The sequence below is a fragment of the Schistocerca serialis genome, chromosome 5, assembly GCF_023864345.2.
Source record: "Schistocerca serialis cubense isolate TAMUIC-IGC-003099 chromosome 5, iqSchSeri2.2, whole genome shotgun sequence".
NCBI classification, from domain to species: Eukaryota; Metazoa; Arthropoda; class Insecta; order Orthoptera; family Acrididae; genus Schistocerca; species Schistocerca serialis.
This window is the reverse complement of record NC_064642.1, coordinates 763,600,410-763,621,162: the sequence shown is the minus strand read 5'-3', so window position 1 is coordinate 763,621,162 and position 20,753 is coordinate 763,600,410. Positions and strand designations below refer to the sequence as shown.

General features: G+C 38.7%; 1 protein-coding gene across 1 annotated transcript in view; it reads left to right on the top strand.

Moving 5' to 3' along the window:
- LOC126480759 (transmembrane protein 214-B) overlaps nucleotides 1-20,753 on the top strand; it is a 152,404-nt gene that overhangs the window by 102,296 nt on the left and 29,355 nt on the right. Inside the window, exon 10 of the mRNA XM_050104047.1 lies at nucleotides 14,131-14,227. Coding sequence (XP_049960004.1) covers nucleotides 14,131-14,227 — 97 coding nt within the window. The remainder of the gene's footprint in view (nucleotides 1-14,130; nucleotides 14,228-20,753) is intronic.

Genomic DNA, 20,753 nt, shown 5'->3' with positions numbered 1-20,753 from the left:
GTTGTTCATATCCCTTATGAATGTTTCTGTTGGCTTAATTTCCCTGAAAAATTTTGTGTTCTTAGTTACTAAGTTTACTGAGCAACTGCAGAGCTAAGGGTTAATCTTAAGTATAGTTGTTGAAATGGTGTCGGACCCAAGTGAGTGTAAGTTAACTTGTGGCAAAGTTTCAATCCAGCAAATCTGGGGAATTGTCCTGTTGATCAATTTGTCAATAAAAATTATAATTTTTAATCTCCGTAATAACCAATACCATGTTTTACAGACTGTAAGATGCTATGGACTATAAGATTTGCCTTAATTTTTAAGCAGTTTTTGTTTTAAAAATAATATTTTTACCATTTTTATTATTAGATTGCAAAGACAGGCTAAAAAAGTTGTTAATTTATAAAATCCCTGAAAATCATTATCTGAGTCTTCTTCTTCGTCTTTTTTGTGATCGCTGTTGTCCTCTTCATGTGTAAGATGGTCTTCACTGCCATTAAAGAGGGTTACTTATGCCACACTTCTTGAAGGATTTAACAGTAATGTCTTCTCTCACTCTAGACCACGACTATTTTGTCCACTGACACACTCGTTTGACTGTAGGTACTAACAAATATTTCAATGAAAGATCACTGGCATTATAAACTGCAGTGACTCCTCACAGGCTAGACAGTGTTGTGGATTTGTGATGGCAGAGTGGGAGGGAGATAGTGTTAGCAAGCTTGTAAATTCCTGCAACTCATGTTCGTCGCATCAGTGCACTGCTGCTGCCAGTTGAATCCTGTGTTGCCAGATAGAAATAGGTTTCCTGTGCCATTGAATATGTGGTCATTTTTGAGACAGGCTGGAATTTTAAATCAAGCACTGGACATTTTTATATTGATTTTGAGTAAAAGACTCGCCGTAATTTTGGCGGAAATTTTTCAAAGGGAAAAAGTGTGTATTATAGTCCGTAAAATATGCTATATAAAATTTATCACAAAATTATTCCTTATGCACTTTGTTACATGAATGGCATTTGAAAATACGATATTTTTCTGGTTTCATCAATTAGATTCAGTATGGAGCAAGTATCTTCATTTTTTCCCCCACTAATTCCAGACCGTTTTATTCGATTGACTGCCATCAGAAGTGAATGCAGTAATTCTTGTTCCGGCTTGCTCTAGCTGGGTAATCACTGGTATCCATATCTGTGAGATGTCTCCAAGAATTGTGTTGTGACTTGCATACACAGCAGCAGGCTGAATCCAGTAAGGCACCAGAGAAGCAAATATAAATGCTGAAGCATGAGTTAAAAGTTTATTCTTACAATTATCTGGAGTACTCACGTCTGTGTTAAAGAAACCATCACTTTCAGCAAAGTGTTTCTGAACTGCAGTACTTTATGGAGTTTAACTTTCTATAAAATAAGCTCACCTACACACCTATATTTGAAACTTCCTGGCAGATTAAAACTGTGCACTGGACTGGGGCTTGAACCTGTGACCTCTGTGTTTCATGGGCAATTGCTCTGCTAGACTAGCTGTGAATCATGCATGGATAGCTTGGACAGCAGACAACTTTCCTGCGAAAGACAAAGGTCTCAAGTTTGTGTCCCTGTCTGGAACACTGTCTTAATCTCCTATGAAGTTTCAGATTACCTCTGCGGAGTGAAAATTCATTCTAGAAGTACAGCTAAGGTTTTTCATTGTGTTCTTCCCAAAAAATAATTTCCAGTTGCTTCCACAGCATTTGTAATTCTTTATGGGCATTTGAGTACTACTTCAAAATTTCTGAAATGATTTTCTGAAGGAGTTGGTAACATGTTCAAACAATGTCTATACTCTTTTGGTGACTTAATTTTTAAGAGTATGTTGTCTAGAAGAAACTCCTTATGGCACATAACTTATCTGGTTTTCAGTGTGCTTTTGTTTAACATTGTGTCAGTTACTGTTTTCTGTTTCTTACTGTGTTTGGAATGATCTAGGAGATCTAATTTAGAGGTCATAAATTTTTCAGCTGAGAGCTGCTTTTGCAATAGACTGAATTTGGCATTCAGTGTTCTTACTGTGTTATGCAATTATGCAACCTCCATTTTACTTCAGTGTTCTTTTTAATGAAACTACTGGTGCATCCGGTATTGATTTGTTCTATGTGTTTTCCTGCACAGAACATTGCCAGGCACGATAAGTTCTTCTTATTTACCTCCTTCCCAGTCACAATTACTCTTGCGAGTGTTTTAGTGGTGATTTTTTTGCATGTTATTTTGGACAGAAATTTCGGTAAACTGCAAAATAAATTAAGAATAACTCCTGCATTTACAGATCATCTCTGTCTTGGAGTTTCAACTTGTTTTTCGTTGATGATAGACATGCCTCTTTTTGTAATTAGCTCCTCTCTGGAATATGAATTGTATACAAAAACCATTGTGTGTAATTTCTGTCTTTTCAAGGAATTTCACTCAGCCATTTTAAAAATAGTACTTCATTTTCTGTAGGACAAAAAAAAAAAAACTTCAGTTGTTCTCTCTACGTAGCCAAATGATCACACTCCTTAAAATATTAGTAATTAGGAAGTCCTCTAACACCACTTTATCACTGCAGCCTTCAACTCTTCATTGTTCACACACAACACTGTAATCAAACTCACAAAACACACACATACAACACCAGCATAAACTGTCCTATAAAGGAGAATCGTGTCAAGTTGTCTACATCTACATTTATACCCCGCAAGCCACCCAATGGTGTGTGGCGGAGGGCACTTTACGTGCCACTGTCATTACCTCCCTTTCCAGTTCCAGTTGCGTATGGTTCGCGGGAAGAACGACTGCCAGAAAGCCTCCGTGCGCGCTCGAATCCCTCTAATTTTACATTTGTGATCTCCTCGGGAGGCATAAGTAGGGGAAGCAATATATTCGATACCTCATCCAGAAACGCACCCTCTCGAAACCTGGACAGCAAGCTACACCGTGATGCAGAGCACCTCTCTTGCAGAGTCTGCCACTGGAGTTTGCTAAACATCTCCGTAATGCTATCACACTTACCAAATAACCCTGTGACAAAACGTGCCGCTCTTCTTTGTATCTTCTCTGTCTCCTCTGTCAACCCGACCTAGTACGGATCCCACACTGATGACCAATAGTCAAGTATAGGTCGAACGAGTGTTTTGTAAGCCACCACCTTTGTTGATGGACTACATTTTCTAAGGACTCTCCCAATGAATCTCAACCTGATACCACCCGCCTTACCAACAATTAATTTTATATGATCATTCCACTTCAAATCGTTCCGCACGCATACTCCCACATATTTAACAGAAGTAACTGCTACCAGTGTTTGTTCCGCTATCATATAATCATACAATAAAGGATCCTTCTTTCTATGTATTCGCAATACATTACATTTGTCTATGTTAAGGGTCAGTTGCCACCCCCTGCTCCAAGTGCCTATCCGCTGCAGATCTTCCTGCATTTCACTACAATTTTCTAATGCTGCTACTTCTCTGTATACTACAGCATCATCCGCGAAGAGCCGCATGGAACTTCTGACACTATCTACTAGGTCATTTATATATATTGTGAAAAGCAATGGTCCCATAACACTCCCCTGTGGCACACCAGAGTTTACTTTAACATCTGTAGACATCTCTCCATTGAGAACAACATGCTGTGTTCTGCTTGCTAAAAAGTCTTCAATGAAGCCACACAGCTGATCTGGTATTTCGTAGGGTCTTACTTTGTATATCTGGCGACAGTGCAGAACTCTATCGAACGCCTTCCGGAAGTCAAGGAAAATAGCATCTACCTGGGAGCCTGTATCTAATATTTTCTGGGTCTCGTGAACAAATAAACCGAGTTGGGTCTCACACGATCGCTGTTTCCGGAATCCATGTTGATTCCTACAGATTAGATTCTGGGTTTCCAGAAACGACATGATACATGAGCAAAAAACATGTTCTAAAATTCTACAACAGATCGACGTAAGAGATATAGGTCTACAGTTTTGCGCATCTGCTTGACGACCCTTCTTGAAGACTGGGACTACCTGTGCTCTTTTCCAATCATTTGGAACCTTCCGTTCCTCTAGAGACTTGCGGTACATGGCTGTTAGAAGGGGGGGCAAGTTCTTTCGCGTACTCTTTGTAGAATCGAATTGGTATCCCGTCAGGTCCAGTCGACTTTGCTCTGTTGAGTGATTCCAGTCGCTTTTCTGTTCCTTGGACACTTATTTCGATGTCAGCCATTTTTTCGTTTGTGCGAGGATTTAGAGAAGGAACTGCAGTGCGGTATTCCTCTGTGAAACAGCTTTGGAAAAAGGTGTTTAGTATTTCCACTTTACGCGTGTCATCCTCTGTTTCAATGCCATCATCATCCCGGAGTGTCTGGATATGCTGTTTCGGGCCACTTAATTTAACGTAAGACCAGAACTTCCTAGGATTTTCTGTCAAGTCGGTACATAGAATTTTATTTTCGAATTCACTGAACGCTTCACATCCTTATGCTAACTTTGACATTGTTTAGCTTCTGTTTGTCTGAGAGGTTTTGGCTGTGTTTAAACTTGCAGTGAAGCTCTCTTTGCTTTCGCAGTAGTTTCCGAACTTTGTTGTTGAACCACGGTGGGTTTTTCCCCATCCCTCACAGTTTTACTCGGCACGTACCTGTCTAAAACGCATTTTACGATTGCCTTGAACTTTTTCCGTAAACACTCAACATTGTCAGTGTCGGAACAGAAATTTTCGCTTGGATCTGTTAGGTAGTCTGAAATCTGCCTTCTATTACTCTTGCTAAGCAGATAAACCATCCTCCCTTTTTTATATTCCTATTTACTTCCATATTCAGGTATGCTGCAACGGCCTTATGATCACTGATTCCCTGTTCTGTGCTTACGGAGTCGAAAAGTTGGGGTCTGTTTGTTATCAGTAGGCCCAAGATGTTATCTCCATGAGTCGGTTCTCTGTTTAATTGCTCGAGGTAATTTTCGGATAGTTCTCTCAGTACAATGTCACTCGATGCTCTGTCCCTACCACCTGTCCTAAACATCTGAGTGTCCCAGTCTATATCTGGCAAATTGAAATCTCCACCTAAGACTATAACATGCTGAGAAAATTTATGTGAAATGTATTCCAGATTTTTCTCAGTTGTTCTGCCACTAATGCTGCTGAGTCGGGAGGTCAGTATAAGGAGCCAATTATTAACCTAGCTCGGTTGTTGAGTGTAACCTCCACCCATAATAATTCACAAGAACTATCCACTTCTACTTCACTACAGGATAAACTACTACTAACAGCGACAAACACGCCACCACCGGTTACATGCAGTCTATCCTTTCTAAATACCGCCTGTGCCTTTGTAAAAATTTCGGCAGAATTTATCTCTGGCTTCATCCAGCTTTCTGTACCTATAACGATTTCAGCTTCGGTGCTTTCTATCAGCGCTTGAAGATCCGGTACTTTACCGATGCAGCTTCGACAGTTTACAATAACAATACCGATTGCTGCTTGGTCCCCGCATGTCCTGACTTTGCTCCGCACCCTTTGAGGCTGTTGCCCTTTCTGTACTTGCCCGAGGCCATCTGACCTAAACCCGCCCAGTCCACGCCACACAACCCCTGCTACCCGTGTAGCCACCTGCTGCGTGTAGTGGACTCCTGACCTATCCAGCGAAACAATGCAACTGCAACAATGCTGCTCGTAGTTTGTGGGCATGCCACTTGTCATATGCTACGTATGTTAACGTGGGGGAAGGCAATATATTTCCTCTCTTCTAGTTGCTCAAGTGAATTTTTCACTTTGTTACAGACATTTGTTTTTAAAGGATAAAAATATGGAAACTCTTAACCAGCCATTATTTATCTCCACTCTACTTAAGCATGTAAGTTGTACCTTTAGGACTAGACATTGTACCTGTTGCCTTTGTCCATATTGCCATTACTTACCATATACTGTTCATTTGGCTGCATCTTACTGATGGTTGCATTGTCTACATGTTGGTTGAACCTGCTTGATGTTGTCTTTAACTTGTGACGTAATGATGATGTGACATCATGCATGGGAAAAGAATATTTATTTTGCTTTTATATTGTTATTAGGATGTCAGATATGGTGACAGGCAGATCTGTAAATAGCCTGACGTATAGGTTTGGTAAGAAGATGAAAGTTTGTTTGTGAAGTTAGTTAATTTGATGTCATATGTATAGTTCGTGTCATCACAAGGATGTCGTCTGTGTGATGAAAGATCACATATTAGTTATGTGGAACACATTATCAGAAATACTGAGCTGATTCCATTGTAACGATTTAATCCTTTCAGGTCCTTATTCTTAGATACTAAGGATGCGTGTGTTGTAAGCAGTGATCCCTAATGCCTGAACAAATGCATGTGTTGGTATATGTTTTTTGGGAGTCTAAATTATTTGTGGCAAGCCTCAGTTCCATTATTACTGGAAGTGAAATATAGATCGATCATTATGACTCAAATCAAACACACAAACGGTGTGGCAGCCACTCAGTTCACAATAGTTGGACATCACAATGGTTCATTGTTCAACGAAAGTTACAGTAAATTTTTTCTTGAACTGCATATAGGTTGCACAGTGGTAATACACAGGAACGGTATTCAGGAACAGCTGTTCAGATCCAAATTTGGCCATCTAGATTTAGGTTTTGCATAAGCATCCTGTCAGGGACAGTTAGGAGATTCTGAACACAACTCATGAATATGCACAGAACTAATGCGTGTGCAAAAACAGAGACCTTGCTCCCCACCCCCTACCTCAAAACATACTCACAAACCAACTTACTATCCATATTTGGCCGCAGGAAGAAACTGAATGTATGCCACACCATAGAGTCAGCAACTGCAGTAAAGAGTGAAAGATTCACTCTGGAAACTATCCCCCCAATGGCTAAGCCATTTCACCACAATATAGTTTCTTCTGTGAGTGCTAGTACAGTGAGATGCGCAGGAGAGTTTCTGTGAACTTCTTAAGATATGGGACAGGTACTGGCAAAAGGATGTGTTGTGTGTCATGTCTGTATAATTCAGTCAGTAAAAGCATTGGCTGTGAAAGGCAAGGTTCCTTCTTCATTTCCTGGTCTGGTACACAGTTTTAATCAGTTATTAATTTTCATTTGGACTTTTTGGTGCTCTGCTGCCACAGGTGTAATGTGAATAAAGCCTAATTCATCTACTTCTTAAGGAAAAATTTGAATACTATCAAACTAAATGGTCAAGCAATAAGACTTTGATGCATCTGGACCTGGTACAAAGGACAAAGATTCAGAGGATTCTGATTTGGAAATATTGTCCTCAGTGCTCAGCTACTTAAACATGCGTAACAAATACAGGTGACACTACAAGCACAAATTGAGTCTAATCTTTCTCAAAGTGTAAGTAATGAGATTTTTTAAATATATGCGCTAACTCTTAGAAAAAATTTGAATCATTGTGTAGGGGCATATAAATGAACAGTATAATCTGGATGGATGAAATTAAATACCTGATGAGTTCACATAATAACTGGGAGTATAACTGAAAAATCAGCCACAAGGACAGAGACGTTGGAATGCAGGATTAATGATAGTATTGGGCTGTGCAAGCTTCTGAGGTATTAAATGAAAAGAAGTGAAAATGAAATTAATGGATTAATGATAGTATTGGGCTGTGCAAGCTTCTGAGGTATTAAATGAAAAGAAGTGAAAATGAAATTAATGCTAACTACTTTAAGGAAGAGACAGTAGGAAATGGGGGACAGTGAGAGAAAAATAATTTAAAAAAGCAACATAGTGATTGTGAACTGTCTTCAACTTAAATGGATCTCCATTTCTTTTTACTTGCATAATATCATCATTTCTGTGGATGTAATATCAAATCATATTTTGTTGAAATTGGGAGTATCACTGCTTAAAGTTAACTTCGTCTTGTTGACTTCTCAAAACAGATATGTTAGATCACAGCTTTTAATAACTGTTTTGCACAAAGGAGAATTGGAAACTAGAATGCCTTGGTTCTTAAAAAATGGTTAAATAGTTAAATGCTACTTTGTTTTTTGCAAGTTGATTGCCATGTACTTTTGATTTGGTCTAATAGTCCGTTAACCACCATTTAAAGGTTGTGTGTGCACAGAAAAATCAATTAGATAATACTTCCAGTCTGATTTTTTTTTCTATTTTAAATCGTTATGAAAGCTTGAACAACATGAAGATCGGGCCAGAAATGCATTGGTAGAGAAACCCCATGTAATATACAAATTTATAATTCGTACTGTGATTTCAGAAGACATTGGTTTTTTCCTTACGAATTTCATGGACGACACACGAGAACTGTTGTTAATGATACAAAACATTGCTGCCATTTGAACAGTGCTTGAAGAAGATTGGCAGCCATCTTACGAATTTATTCGAGCAACATGAGCATTGGCACAAGTCAAGTACAAAACATTTACATCAGTAGGTAGATGTAAGAAAATGTTATCAGTGGGTTCCACCCAAAACTGACTCTTAGTCATAAACAGCGACACATTGATGGGTGTGGAAAAAATTTTGAGAGGGCACTTCAAATTTGGTTTGGAATATCGTTACTGGTGGCGAATCTTGAATTTTCTGTTAACATCCTTAAAAGAAAAGTCAGCTGGCTCATGTGTGTTTGAAACAGAACCTAAGATGAAATATCCTGTGATTAAGTAATTCATGTACCTTTGGCTCACACATTTAGAGTTTAGTGAAGGACATGATGAAAATAAAATACAGAAGTCAATATCACTTTGGAAAGTCCCATTGTATTTCTCCATTATGTCATTACCGATTTCAGTGTGTGTGTGTGTGTGTGTGTGTGTGTGTGTGTGTGTGTGTGTGTTTGAGAGAGAGAGAGAGAGAGAGGAGGGCCTCTGATAACGTTGAAGTATACCCTGTTACTGATGTCAGTGAAGTGCATCTGAGACCACTAATGGTCTGTGATTAAAGCTGGAAGGCCCAGGTGTGCCTGCAGTGCTGCTTCAGAACAAAAGGATGCGTGACTGTGACTGTGATGGTTTGAATGACACATTGGACAAATACATTGGCGACAGATCCGAGTGATATTGGCAGTGAATTGCGGTACTTGCTGCCAGTTGTCAGGTTCCTCCCCCTGTAAAAACAAGAGGTGTAGTTGAGCCTCCTGGCAGTACCTGCATTCTGATCCTTCTGTATTGCAATAAATAACCTGTGATGTAACTTAAGTTTCCCACTGAGATATTGGCAGTCTTTGACAGTGCTACACAGTCACATCTCATGAGCTATTCGTTCAATTTAAAGTTGTTCGGGACTTTTTGTGTTTTCTTAATTGTCTTTCTCACTTCATTTTTGCACAAAGGGAGAGTCTTGTTATGAATGTAGACAGATGTTGTTTCGTCAGCCATTGAATTTTCTCTGTTCAAGAGTTACCATCTTGTCAGGGCCTGACCCAAAAATTGTGTTAATTGTATGTAATTATATTAATTCATTCTCAGAAATTGCACTGTTATTTTTACTCCAAAATATGTGTTAATTGTTTGTAATTATATTAATCATTCTGAAACATTTGTCTGTTGTATCCCTCATTTAACTGCTAGTCGTTATGACTGTTTTTGCCAGTGGAAGTTCTAAGAATCATGTTAGGTAGTTCTAAGAATCATAAGTTAAGTAGATTACTGTGACTATAAGATCCAGTAATATATCAGCTGACTAATTCTTTCTTCGTAGTTGTATGGTGGTTACCTGCTGGTACATTACACATAATTACAGTTTGGGAAGGAACTGTATATGTAACAGTACTTTATAAAACTTGAGTAAACTGTAACATTATAATGTTAGTTATTCTATTACAGACTGAAATAAAGTAGTTATGTTTTCTTTTTGTAGTGTTTCTCTAAGGAGATTCAGCTGTACACATTGTAAGGGCAATAATTTTTTACAGTTTTAAAGTGTCATTAACTGCTAAACAATACGAGGTGGCGTAGAAAAGCATTTGACAAAGAAGCTCCTTCTAAGCCAACAGCTTATAATTGGTACAGTGAATTCAGAAGAACTGCGTTTTAGCTCGCAGGGTAACCACATGGCAGTTGGAATTTTGTAATCTCTTTATATTTATGGTTTGTGAAGTCCAAAAATGAAAATCAGCTGGCAAAGCAAAGTGCAACTCTCAAATAGTCATGAGAAAATTAAATTTGAAGTTTTCTGAGTAGCATTAATGTCCTAAAGTAAGGTCAGTTTTCCAACAGTGGTGTGGCTCTGTGGTATGTTTGCCTACCAAGCTGAGGATCTGGATTTGATTTCTGGGCAATGCAAAATTTTAAACAGGTTTACTTGTTCTGTGCCTATTTACATGAAGCACAAAATATGTGAAGATAGGAAAAAATCAGTAGCACTCAAGACCAATAATCTCTTGATCACTGTTTTGAGTCTTGTTTTGGTCTTTTTTTCTGTTCAGTTTGAGTACCTGTGTCATTTAAATATAAACTTCATCAAATATATGCTAATTAACATATAAAGGGATAGGCAAAATAATGTGAACACATGTACTTAATTGGGAATGGTTTATTAATAAGGGGTTGGACCACAATTCACCCATAATACAGCTGCAATTCTTCTTGGAATCCTCGCATATAATGATTGTATGGTCTCCAGTGGAATGTTATGCCACTCTTCGATCAGAATCTCTTCTAACTCGTGTAGTAATGAGGAATGCATAAATCTACTCTGGAGTCTGCGCTCCAATACTGCCCACAAGGGTATGATAATGTTAAAGTCCGGGGATTGTGCTGGCCAGGGAAGACGATGCAGTTCAGTTGCATGCACCTCATGCTACGATTGTACTGTCCTGGCTTTGTGAATGGTGCATTAACGTCCTGCTTCCACCTCCATGCTTAACCATTGTAATCAAGCAATCAGGATTGCAGGCTTCTTTTGGTGTTCTCCAGATGTAAACGCAATATAAACCCAGCCCAATTTTGGAAATAATGAAAACATTGACTCATTGGAGTAAATGATGTGCTTCCACTGATCAGCAGTCCAGAATTTATGCCCATGACATCATGTTTTACACTTCTTTGTGCTGGTTGTCATCACTAATGGTTTGAGGATAGCAGCTTGTCCATGAATATTTGCTGTATGTAGTTCACGGCAGACAGTGTCGGTAGATACGGGGCCTCGAATATGGCTGTTGAGCTCTGCAGTCACTTCAGCCACCGTAGTTTTGTGTTGTTTTAACACATTTTGTGTGAGCATGATGATGTATTTCCATTTTTGTGTAGGCTGTCATGACTGTTGAAACAGTTGGGTCTTGAAACATTCAGTAAGTTGGCTGCCTTGGTTACTGATGCTCCGGCTAACTGGGCCCCTGCGATCTGCCCTCTTGGAAACTTTGTTAGGTCTTTCATTGCACATCAACCTCAGCCTCTGAATTCAAATACGAAGTGTGCACTACTTGTGAACAACCTGCACTGATACCTAGTCCGTACTGAAGACGCACAGTCCAGCGCATGCCTTACCTGTATTGTTGACCTTCAAAGACATCCAGCCCATTACTACCACTGTTCACATTGTTTTCCCTATCCCCTGTATCTAATTGTCATTTTTATGAAAAACCCACATCTTGTTATTTCTAATTGCATTTGCTCACAATTTTTGTGCTTCAGAGAGACAATTGTAAAACAAGCACCTTCGTTTAAAAATTTGTATCACCCAGGAATCGAAACAAAGTACCCTACTTAGCAGGCAATCTTTTTGCCCCAGAGCCACGATGCCCGTCGAAAAATCGGTCTTTCTTTGGAGTATTAGACGCTCGGAAAACTTCAGAGTTGATTTTAAGAGTTACATGGAACTGCTTTGGAGGTTGACATTTGACCCCTGAACTTCATTTACCATAAATACGAAGTGTGCTGAAAAAAAAAATATAACGCCTCCAAATTCTGTATGTGAAAACTGTTAATGCTTTTTAAATAAAACAAAATTTTTGTTAATATTCTATTTGTTTGTTCTTCATGTCTACATATTTATTTCTCAACAAAGTCACCCTGGTGATACACACATTTATCCCAGTTAGAGACAAATTTGTTGATACCATCATTGTACAGTGTTTAACTTTGTTTATGAAGTGACAACCCCATCTCTGTTTGCACTGCTTCATCATTATAAAAGTGAGGTCCTTAAAGGGATTTTTTAAGCTTCGGAAACAGGTGAAAATGTGATGGGTTCATGTCGGGATCATAAAGAGAATGATCAGTTGAGTGAACGCAAGGTGTAGAATTGGTGCATTTGTCACAGCACTTGCATGTGTCCTGGCATTGTCATGCTGAAGGAGACGGTGCTCCATGTGTGGATACTATCTTCAGATTTGTGCTTTGAGTTTCCTGAACTGTCTCACGCATTGACATACTTCTGTTACACGCTAAAGTCATAACCCTATTGAGGTAGAGGTTTGCAGTTTGCGCCAGCAAAGTGGGAAAGTAGACGTTGTGATATGCATGACATTTAAAACCTCAACTGACTTTGAGAACAGAATAAAAAAATTTGGAGGCATTACATTTCAGTTCACCCTCGTACGAAAAATTACAAAACTCCAATTGCTGTGCTGTCTCCTTGTTAGTGATGACTTTCATTTTTGATGTCCAGGAGCTACTGTTATTGGCAAAGATATTGTCATTGTCTGAGGACTGGTTGAAGATGATTGACAGTCATTTCATTAATTCATTTGCACGACTTTGGGAATTGGTGTGAGCAAAATTCAAAACATTTTATGTAAACTCTTAGATGTGAGGAAACTTTGTTCTTGATTGATTCCTCATAAACTGTCTCCTGATCAAAAACAACAACGCATTGATTTGTGCAAAAAGAACTTTGAATAAATCCCAAGGCAGTATTTCAAATTTGGTTCGGAATATCATTGCAGGTAATGAATTTTGAATTTACTGTTGCGATGCTTAAAGGAAAAGTCAGTGAGCTAAGTGGATCTTTCAGACAGTACCTTAGCCTACAGAAGTCCAACAAATTTGCAGCGCCGGTAAGAAAATGGTTGCTAGGATTTTTTTCTAAAATGGCCCATTTTGCTACTATAGTATTAGAAGATAGTCACACCGTGCCAATTGGTACTCTAACGCCTGTTTACAACAAATTTTTGAAAAAGTGCGAAAAAGGAAAACTAATTTTATATCACAAAAATACATTCTTGCATAAAGCAAAATTAATAAATGGGTAACTGGATGCCCTAAAAGTCAGTATCATAGACCCCCTTCCACACATCCCTGACCGAGCACCTTGTGACTTATTTTGTTCCCAAAAAATTAAATAAAAATGTGTTGAGACATTTCTTTGTCATTAGATGAAGCAGTGGAACCTTATAAAAGCTTGGTTTCTGAAGTGCTTCAGGAAGAGTGGCATCATTGCCTTAATGACTGGTTTCATTGAATGCAAAAAGTGTATTGATGTTAAAGGGGAACATTTTGAAAAACAGTGAAATTTTTTAAAGTTTTTAAAAACTAATTGTTGTTTGATTTTCTAAAAAGTTCAGTTCTACTATTGTATGTGGCATTTTACCAGATATGGCGTTTTACTGTCCCCCACTTTTAGGTTTTCTGTGTTCTCTACCCAACTAAATTACAAAAACTAATTTCAGTTATTGTGCCTTCTAAATTTAGAAATTAAGAATTCTGTAAAATACCTATGTAAGTGAGTTGAAAGATCTGTTAGGCTTTTGGATTTAAAATCATTCTTGTGGCTTCTGAACTGTATTAATACTAGGCAAATGTGTCCCTAAGAACACACTGATATTTGTGGTCAGCGGTACTGTATGGGTTGTTTATGGCCTACTCAGTCAAGTTTTAAAACATTTTAACTAAACAGTAAAAGATACATTGTGTTTGGCTATATGACAAGGAACACTGCAGTACCAGTGTTACAAATCTTTTTAGAAGTGTGTTAGCTTAAGTCCATTTCAGTAATGTCAGTGTGTTATAGAAGTTTGCTTAAAATTATTACATTTTAGTGCCATTAAAAACTTAGATATTTACATAAAACTTTTGTTTTGTCATCTTGCAAAAAATCTGCTATGTCACATAAAAGATATGTTGCAGATACGTTAACTTTTGTGGTTTAATATGAATAATTATGCACTTTCACTACATACACTCTTAAATCTGTTAATTATTTTTCTAGCCTCAAGCACAGGACTTTTTCTACGTGACATAGGCGCTCTGAAATATGGAGAACAGGCATGGAATAACGCAGTAGTATTCTCAGGCAAATCGTATCAGTAAGTACATTTTTTTTTTTTAAGAGACTATGAAATCAAAAGCACTGAATAAAGAAATTTATGGGATCCACAATTAAATAAGTGGCATGAATGTAACAAACTGTGTTGCAGTAAATCAATAAAGGAATTTTAATACCAAAATTCTGTATCAGTTAGTGGAGATAAAAAAAGTAATTTCATCATGTTAATTGGTTTTCCTGTCCCAGCTTGTTAGAGCAGATTCAGAATTATAAAAGAAAAGCATAAAATCGTGGACATTCTGCAGCGTACTATCAAACATCCACAGTTTTGTGCTTATCATTTATATCAACCTGTCAGTATTAAATGTTAACAATTGTTAAAGGGTGTTCAAGAAAAAGTACCACATTCTTACAGGAGGTTGAAACTGGAAGAAAAGTTGCTATGTGATTTGAAATATGTCTGGAAACCAATTCCTTCCGAAATGCTGTGGAAAAAGTTTGCCTTATGCAAGACACAGTTTTCTAGTTTTATTAATACCCAAACCTGTTGTCACTTAATGTACTATTTTCAGTGGAATTTTTGTTTTCTCTTTCTGAAAAATTGTTACATGATAAGGTCCTGTGTGTGTTATATGCATTTTTGGTTCAAAAGTATTTTCATTTGCAAAGGAGTGATACTAGCTGCCAAATATTTTACATTAAGTTACATACATTACCCAGTTAAGATATATGTCACAAAGTTGGGCATTACATGTTGTTCACTTATGCCATGCTTATAAAATTTAGAAGAGATATGGATATATATAAGGTTCACATACCTCATATGACAATGCTAGTTGTGTATGCTGGTAGTTTTATATCTGCCATACATTTTACATTGTGTCATTTGCATACAACAAAAAGATTTTTTTTTTCATGCAGTTTCAAAATGTTGTTGACGTTCGATATGTGTAACACGTATGTGTGTGTGTGTGTGTGTGTGTGTGTGTGTGTGAGAGAGAGAGAGAGAGAGAGAGAGAGAGAGAGAGAGAGAGAGAGAGAGAGATGGTGGTGATAGTTATTCTGCCCTTTAGTCGGCATAATTGTGCCCTGTTTCAGTCCTCCCACCAAGAGGAAAAAATCCCTGGCAGTATTGGGAGTTGAACCTGGGTCCTCAGCATGGCTGTCAGTTGTGCTGACCATATAGCTACAGAGCTGGACAAGTCACTGTTCACTAAGTGCTCTTGTTATGAAACTCTGATGAATATAGTCTGGATGATTTGCACTCTATTTTAAGCAATGAGGGCATAATTTTGTGGATGCATTCAGTGGTACATGGGGGAAACCGTCTGCAAAATGTGTTGCGAATAGAGTTAGTAGTGAAGAAGTAATAAATTAAAATACGATGCCTGATGATATTTTACTGCAGGAAAAGCGAAAATAGGGCAAACAATATTTATTTAAAGTTCCATACAGGTTTGAAATTATCTTTACAGTTTGTTAGAAGTCACTAAATGCTCTCATTCTTGAATACTGCATGAATATAGTCGGGGTAATATACGCAGAGTGAGCTACACTGCCTCAAGATATTCACAGTTTCTAAATAAAATTGACCTTAACTGTGTTAAACCTTTAACATAAGATTATACCTCTTAATAAGTAGATTATGACAGCATTTAAATTTTTTAAATTTGGTCAATAATTAAATGAAATTTTGGAAATCAGTTTTTGTTGCCTCTGGAAGTAGTCAGACAGGCAACTTTTAACTGGAACTGTGAACCACAGTTCAGGTTAGTCAATTAGTAATATAGGTTACACAGTGGTGTGTGATGATTTTACATTTAATACTTCACTTTATTAAGCTGTTGATTTTTGGATATGATGATTCACATTTATTGATAATTTTTTTTCAGCTGTTGTTAGTTTTAAGTATTTTTAAAGCAGTTTCTGTGTTGATTGCGTGGTGGTTCTGTACTGTTAGACGAACAGCAAATGTTGATTTCGAGCTATAGTTTTTAATGCTCTAAAATGTTATGTATTCCTTAACCCTTTAACTGCTGGAGGCGCACGATTCGCTTGGCACACTGAGGCGCTGCGGCCTGCACTGTCGTCTGTATACCTGCGCTAATGTGCCTGACCCTCGAGCTGCCGCCTGGGGCGGAGAGCCCCTCGCTGCGCCACCCGCCCTGTGCTGAATATTTCTGCAGTGACTGCAACTCCACGCCATATATTGTGTCCTCTCACGGCTGATACAGAATACTCGTAAATACTCTCACTGCATAGTTCCCCTGCAGGTGAATTACTACAGAATCAAACTGTCTGATAAAACTATTTTCCGTCACCAAGAATGATATCTTGCTTGTAGTTTTCTTGCACTATTTTTGTAGATTATGCTGAAAGCGGCGTGATTCGTTAGCTTTACATCAATAGTTTATTGTTCTTTCCTGGATACCCGTTAATAATGTCTGCATTTATCTATGCGTTCCTCACCGTACTAATTCAAGAACGAGTAAAATAAATTATAGATTACTGTACATTATTTTTGTTGTTCAGAACATCGTATTACGTCATTTATAGGAGAAAGCGACATACAGATCATCTTTCATATCACACAACTTTGGAATTTACTGTGAGCAACGGTAAGAATAATTTTACTTCACGTCGTTAAATTCATATTCTGGTGTGATAAGAAATTTCACGTGGCCTACTGTTTGTATCGCTGAATTGCCCGAATATTTGTTGCACTTTGTAATTGTCCGATTATGCGTAATTTTGTTTCTTTGACGAAATTTGTGCAATATTTGTGATTCTTGCACATAAGTGTTCAACAGATTTTCCAACATTTGAAAGCTGTGAAATCTGTCTTTTTGTTAGCACATTAAATTCACTTATAGAGAAAATTCGAAGTCATGAACTGTAAATTTAGGTGTTACTTTTACACTTTGTGAAAATGTTTCCCATCCTTCTTTTTGATCCGGGCTTGGGTCCGGCACTGGCAAAGTTAAAAACATTTTTATTTTGTTTTTCCCTTTTTATAATTTTTTTTCCGTTTTTGAAGTTTTTTTCTAATTGTAGTCGTTCTATGCTGCAATTAGTAATTCTGTTTTGCGTGGTATTTTTAAAAACAGGGTACGACACACAATGGTACCTTGCAAGTTTTACATTTGTACCTGCTTTCTCAACACACTTTTTGTTTTCAGCAAACAATGCATCTACGCATTAGCGCACCTTTCTTGGATTGCTCACTTGTTATAATGTCTGGAAATTGCCTTCCCACAAATCGTAAAGGAATAAAATCAGAACACCTTCCTCTGCCAGCTTTTCTGCGCCCTAACGCATACGTTTCTGTAAGTTCCCTTACCAGTGACAGATGAAACTCTGCTATCGTCATTTTACGACCTGTTAGTGATCTGTGTAGGATATGAGCATTTAAAACACACAGATCTAGAATGTGAAAAAAGAACTTTTTATACCACTTCATTGTTTTCCGTATACATCCGACAGAGCTAAGCAGCATATCAGAACGGTCAACTGCTCCCATATTCAAGTTATAATCTACAATGCTTTGTGGTTTCTTAAATTTCTACATCTACATACATACTCCACAATCTACTATACGGTGCGTGGCGGAGGGTACCTCGTACCACAGCTAGCATCTTCTCTCCCTGTTCCACTCCCAAAAAATGACTGCCTATATGCCTATGTATGAGCCCTAATCTCTCTTATCTTCGTGGTCTTTCCACGAAATGTAAGTTGGCGGCAGTAAAATTGTACTGCAGTCAGCCTCAAATGCTGGTTCTCTAAATACCCTCAGTAGCGATTCACGAAAAGAACGCCTCCTTTCCTCTAGTCTCTCCCACCCGAGTTCCTGAAGCATTTCCGTAACACTCGCGTGGTGATCAAACTTACCAGTAACAAGTCTAGCAGCCCACCTCTGAATTGCTTCTGTGTCCTCCCTCAATCCAACCTGATAGGTATCCCAAACACTCGAGCAGTACTCAAGAATAGGTCATATTAGTGTTTTATAAGCGGTCTCCTTCACATATGAACCACATCTTCCCAAAATCCTACCAACGAACCGAAGACTGCTATCCGCCTCCCCCACAACTGCCATTACATGCTTGTCCCACTTCATATCACTCTGCAATGTTACGCCCAAATATTTTATCGACGGTGACTGTGTCAAGCGCTACACTACGAATGGAGTATTCAAATGTTACAGGATTCTTTTTCCTATTCATCTGCATTAATTTACATTTATCTATATTTACAGTTTGCTGCCATTCTTTACATCAATCACAAATCCTGTCCAAGTCATCTTGTATCCTTCTACAGTCACTCAACGACGACACCTTTCCGTACACCGCAGCATCATCAGCAAAGAGCCTCACATTGCTATCCACCCTATCCAAAAGATCATTTATGTAGATAGAAAACAACAGCGGACCTACCACACTTCCCTGTGGCACTCCAGATGATACCCTCACCTCCGATGAACACTCACCATCGAGGACAACGTACTGGGTTCTATTACTTAAGAAGTCTGCGACTCACTCACATACTTGGGAACCAATCCCATATGCTCGTACCTTAGTTAGGAGTCTGCAGTGGGGCACCGAGTCAAACGCTTTCCGTAAGTCAAGGAATATGGCATCCATCTGATATCCTTCATCCATGGTTCGCAAGATATCATGTGAAGAAAGGGCGAGTTACGTTTCGCAGGAGCGATGCTTTCTAAAGCCCTGCTGATGCATTGACAGCAACTTCTCTGTCTCAAGGAAATCCATTATATTCGAACTGAGAATATGTTCGAGAATCCTGCAACAAACCGATGTTAAGGATGTTGGTCTGTAATTTTGAGGATCCATCCTTCTACCCTTCTTATATACAGGCGTCACCTGCACTTTTTTCCAGTCACTCGGGACTTTACGTTGGGCAACAGATTCACGATAAATACAAGCTAAGTAAGGAGACAATGCAGTAGAGTACTCTCTGTAAAACCGAATTGGAATCCCATCAGGACCTGGCGATTTATTTATTTTCAACCCATTCAGCTGTTTCACAACCCCAGAGATGTCTATCACTATGTCCTACATACGGGAATCTGTACAAGACTCAAACGGCGGTATGTTTGTACGATCCTCCTGCGTGAAAGATTTCTCAAATGCTAAATTTAAAATTTCAGCTTTCATTTTGCTGTCTTCTTTTGCCAGGCCAGACTGATCAGTGAGTGACTGGATGGAAGCCTTTGACCCACTTACTGATTTTACGTAAGACCAGAATTTCCTTGGGTTTTCAGCAAGATCTTTTGCTAAGGTATGACGGTGGTAGTGGTTGAATGCTTCGCGCATCGCTCTTTTTACAGCAGCACGAATCTCTACTACCTTTTCCCTGTCCTCATTCTCCCTATCTTTTGTGTACCGCGAGTGCAACTGCCTTTGCTTCCTAAGCTTTCTCCGAATTGCGCTGTTAAACCATGGTGGGTCTTTTCCGCCCGTAATCCACTTTTTCGGCACATACTTGTCCAATGCATGATTTACAATGTGTTTAAAATTTTCCCATAATTCTTCCACGTCCATCGTACCGGAAGTAAATGAAGTCGATTCGTTTACTAAGTGGGATGCCAACAACTGCTTATCTGCTCTTTCTAGTAAGAATACTCTCCTAGCCTTCTTGACCGACTTTATAACTTTTGTAACCATAGTCGTAATGACAACATCATGATCACTAATCCCTGTCTCAACACTGACACCGTTGATGAGGTCTGGTCTGTTCGTGGCTACCAGATCTAAAGTATTTCAATTACGCGTTTGTTGTAGATTTAGCTGCTCAAGACAGTTTTCAGAGAATGTGTTCAAAAGTAATTCACATGATGGCTTGTCTGTACCACATGTACTAAATCCATAGACATCCCAGTCTATACTAGGTAGGTTGAAGTCACTCCCGACTAATATAGCATGATCCGGATACAGAATGTAGACTCCCTTTGAATGATTCTAGAAGTGTCATGGTGGAACCTGGTGGCCGGTAATAACACCCCACAACTAACTTTATTTCCCCCGTGTCCAGATAACTTCACAATCACACTCTACTTCGACCTCAGTAGACACAATATTTTTGTCAACTGCAATGAAGACACCACCTCCTACAGTGTCTAATCCGTCTTTCCGATACCCGTTCCAGCCCTCACTAAATGTTTCAGAACTTCCTATCTCAGGGTTCAGCCAGGCCTCAGTCCCGAGAATAATTTGTGCACCACACGCTTCCTGGAGGCAAATTCAGGAACATTATTCCGAACACTCCGAAAATTTACTGCTAATATATTGATAGCTGAAGTGTCTTTATACTGAGCGCGTCCTGATTTCCTTGCCTGCACATCGACTGGTGAGTGTTCATCAGGACACCTCGCACTACTGCCTAGCCTAAAAAAAAAACATGTGCACGCCACAAGTACTCTGCTACCCGAGTAGCCGCTTCCTTTGTGTAGTGCACCCCTGACCTATCTACAATCCCCCACCCAATAGCGCAAGTCTAGAAATCTGCAGCCAAGACCATTGCAGAGTCGATGAAGCCTCTGGTTGAGACCC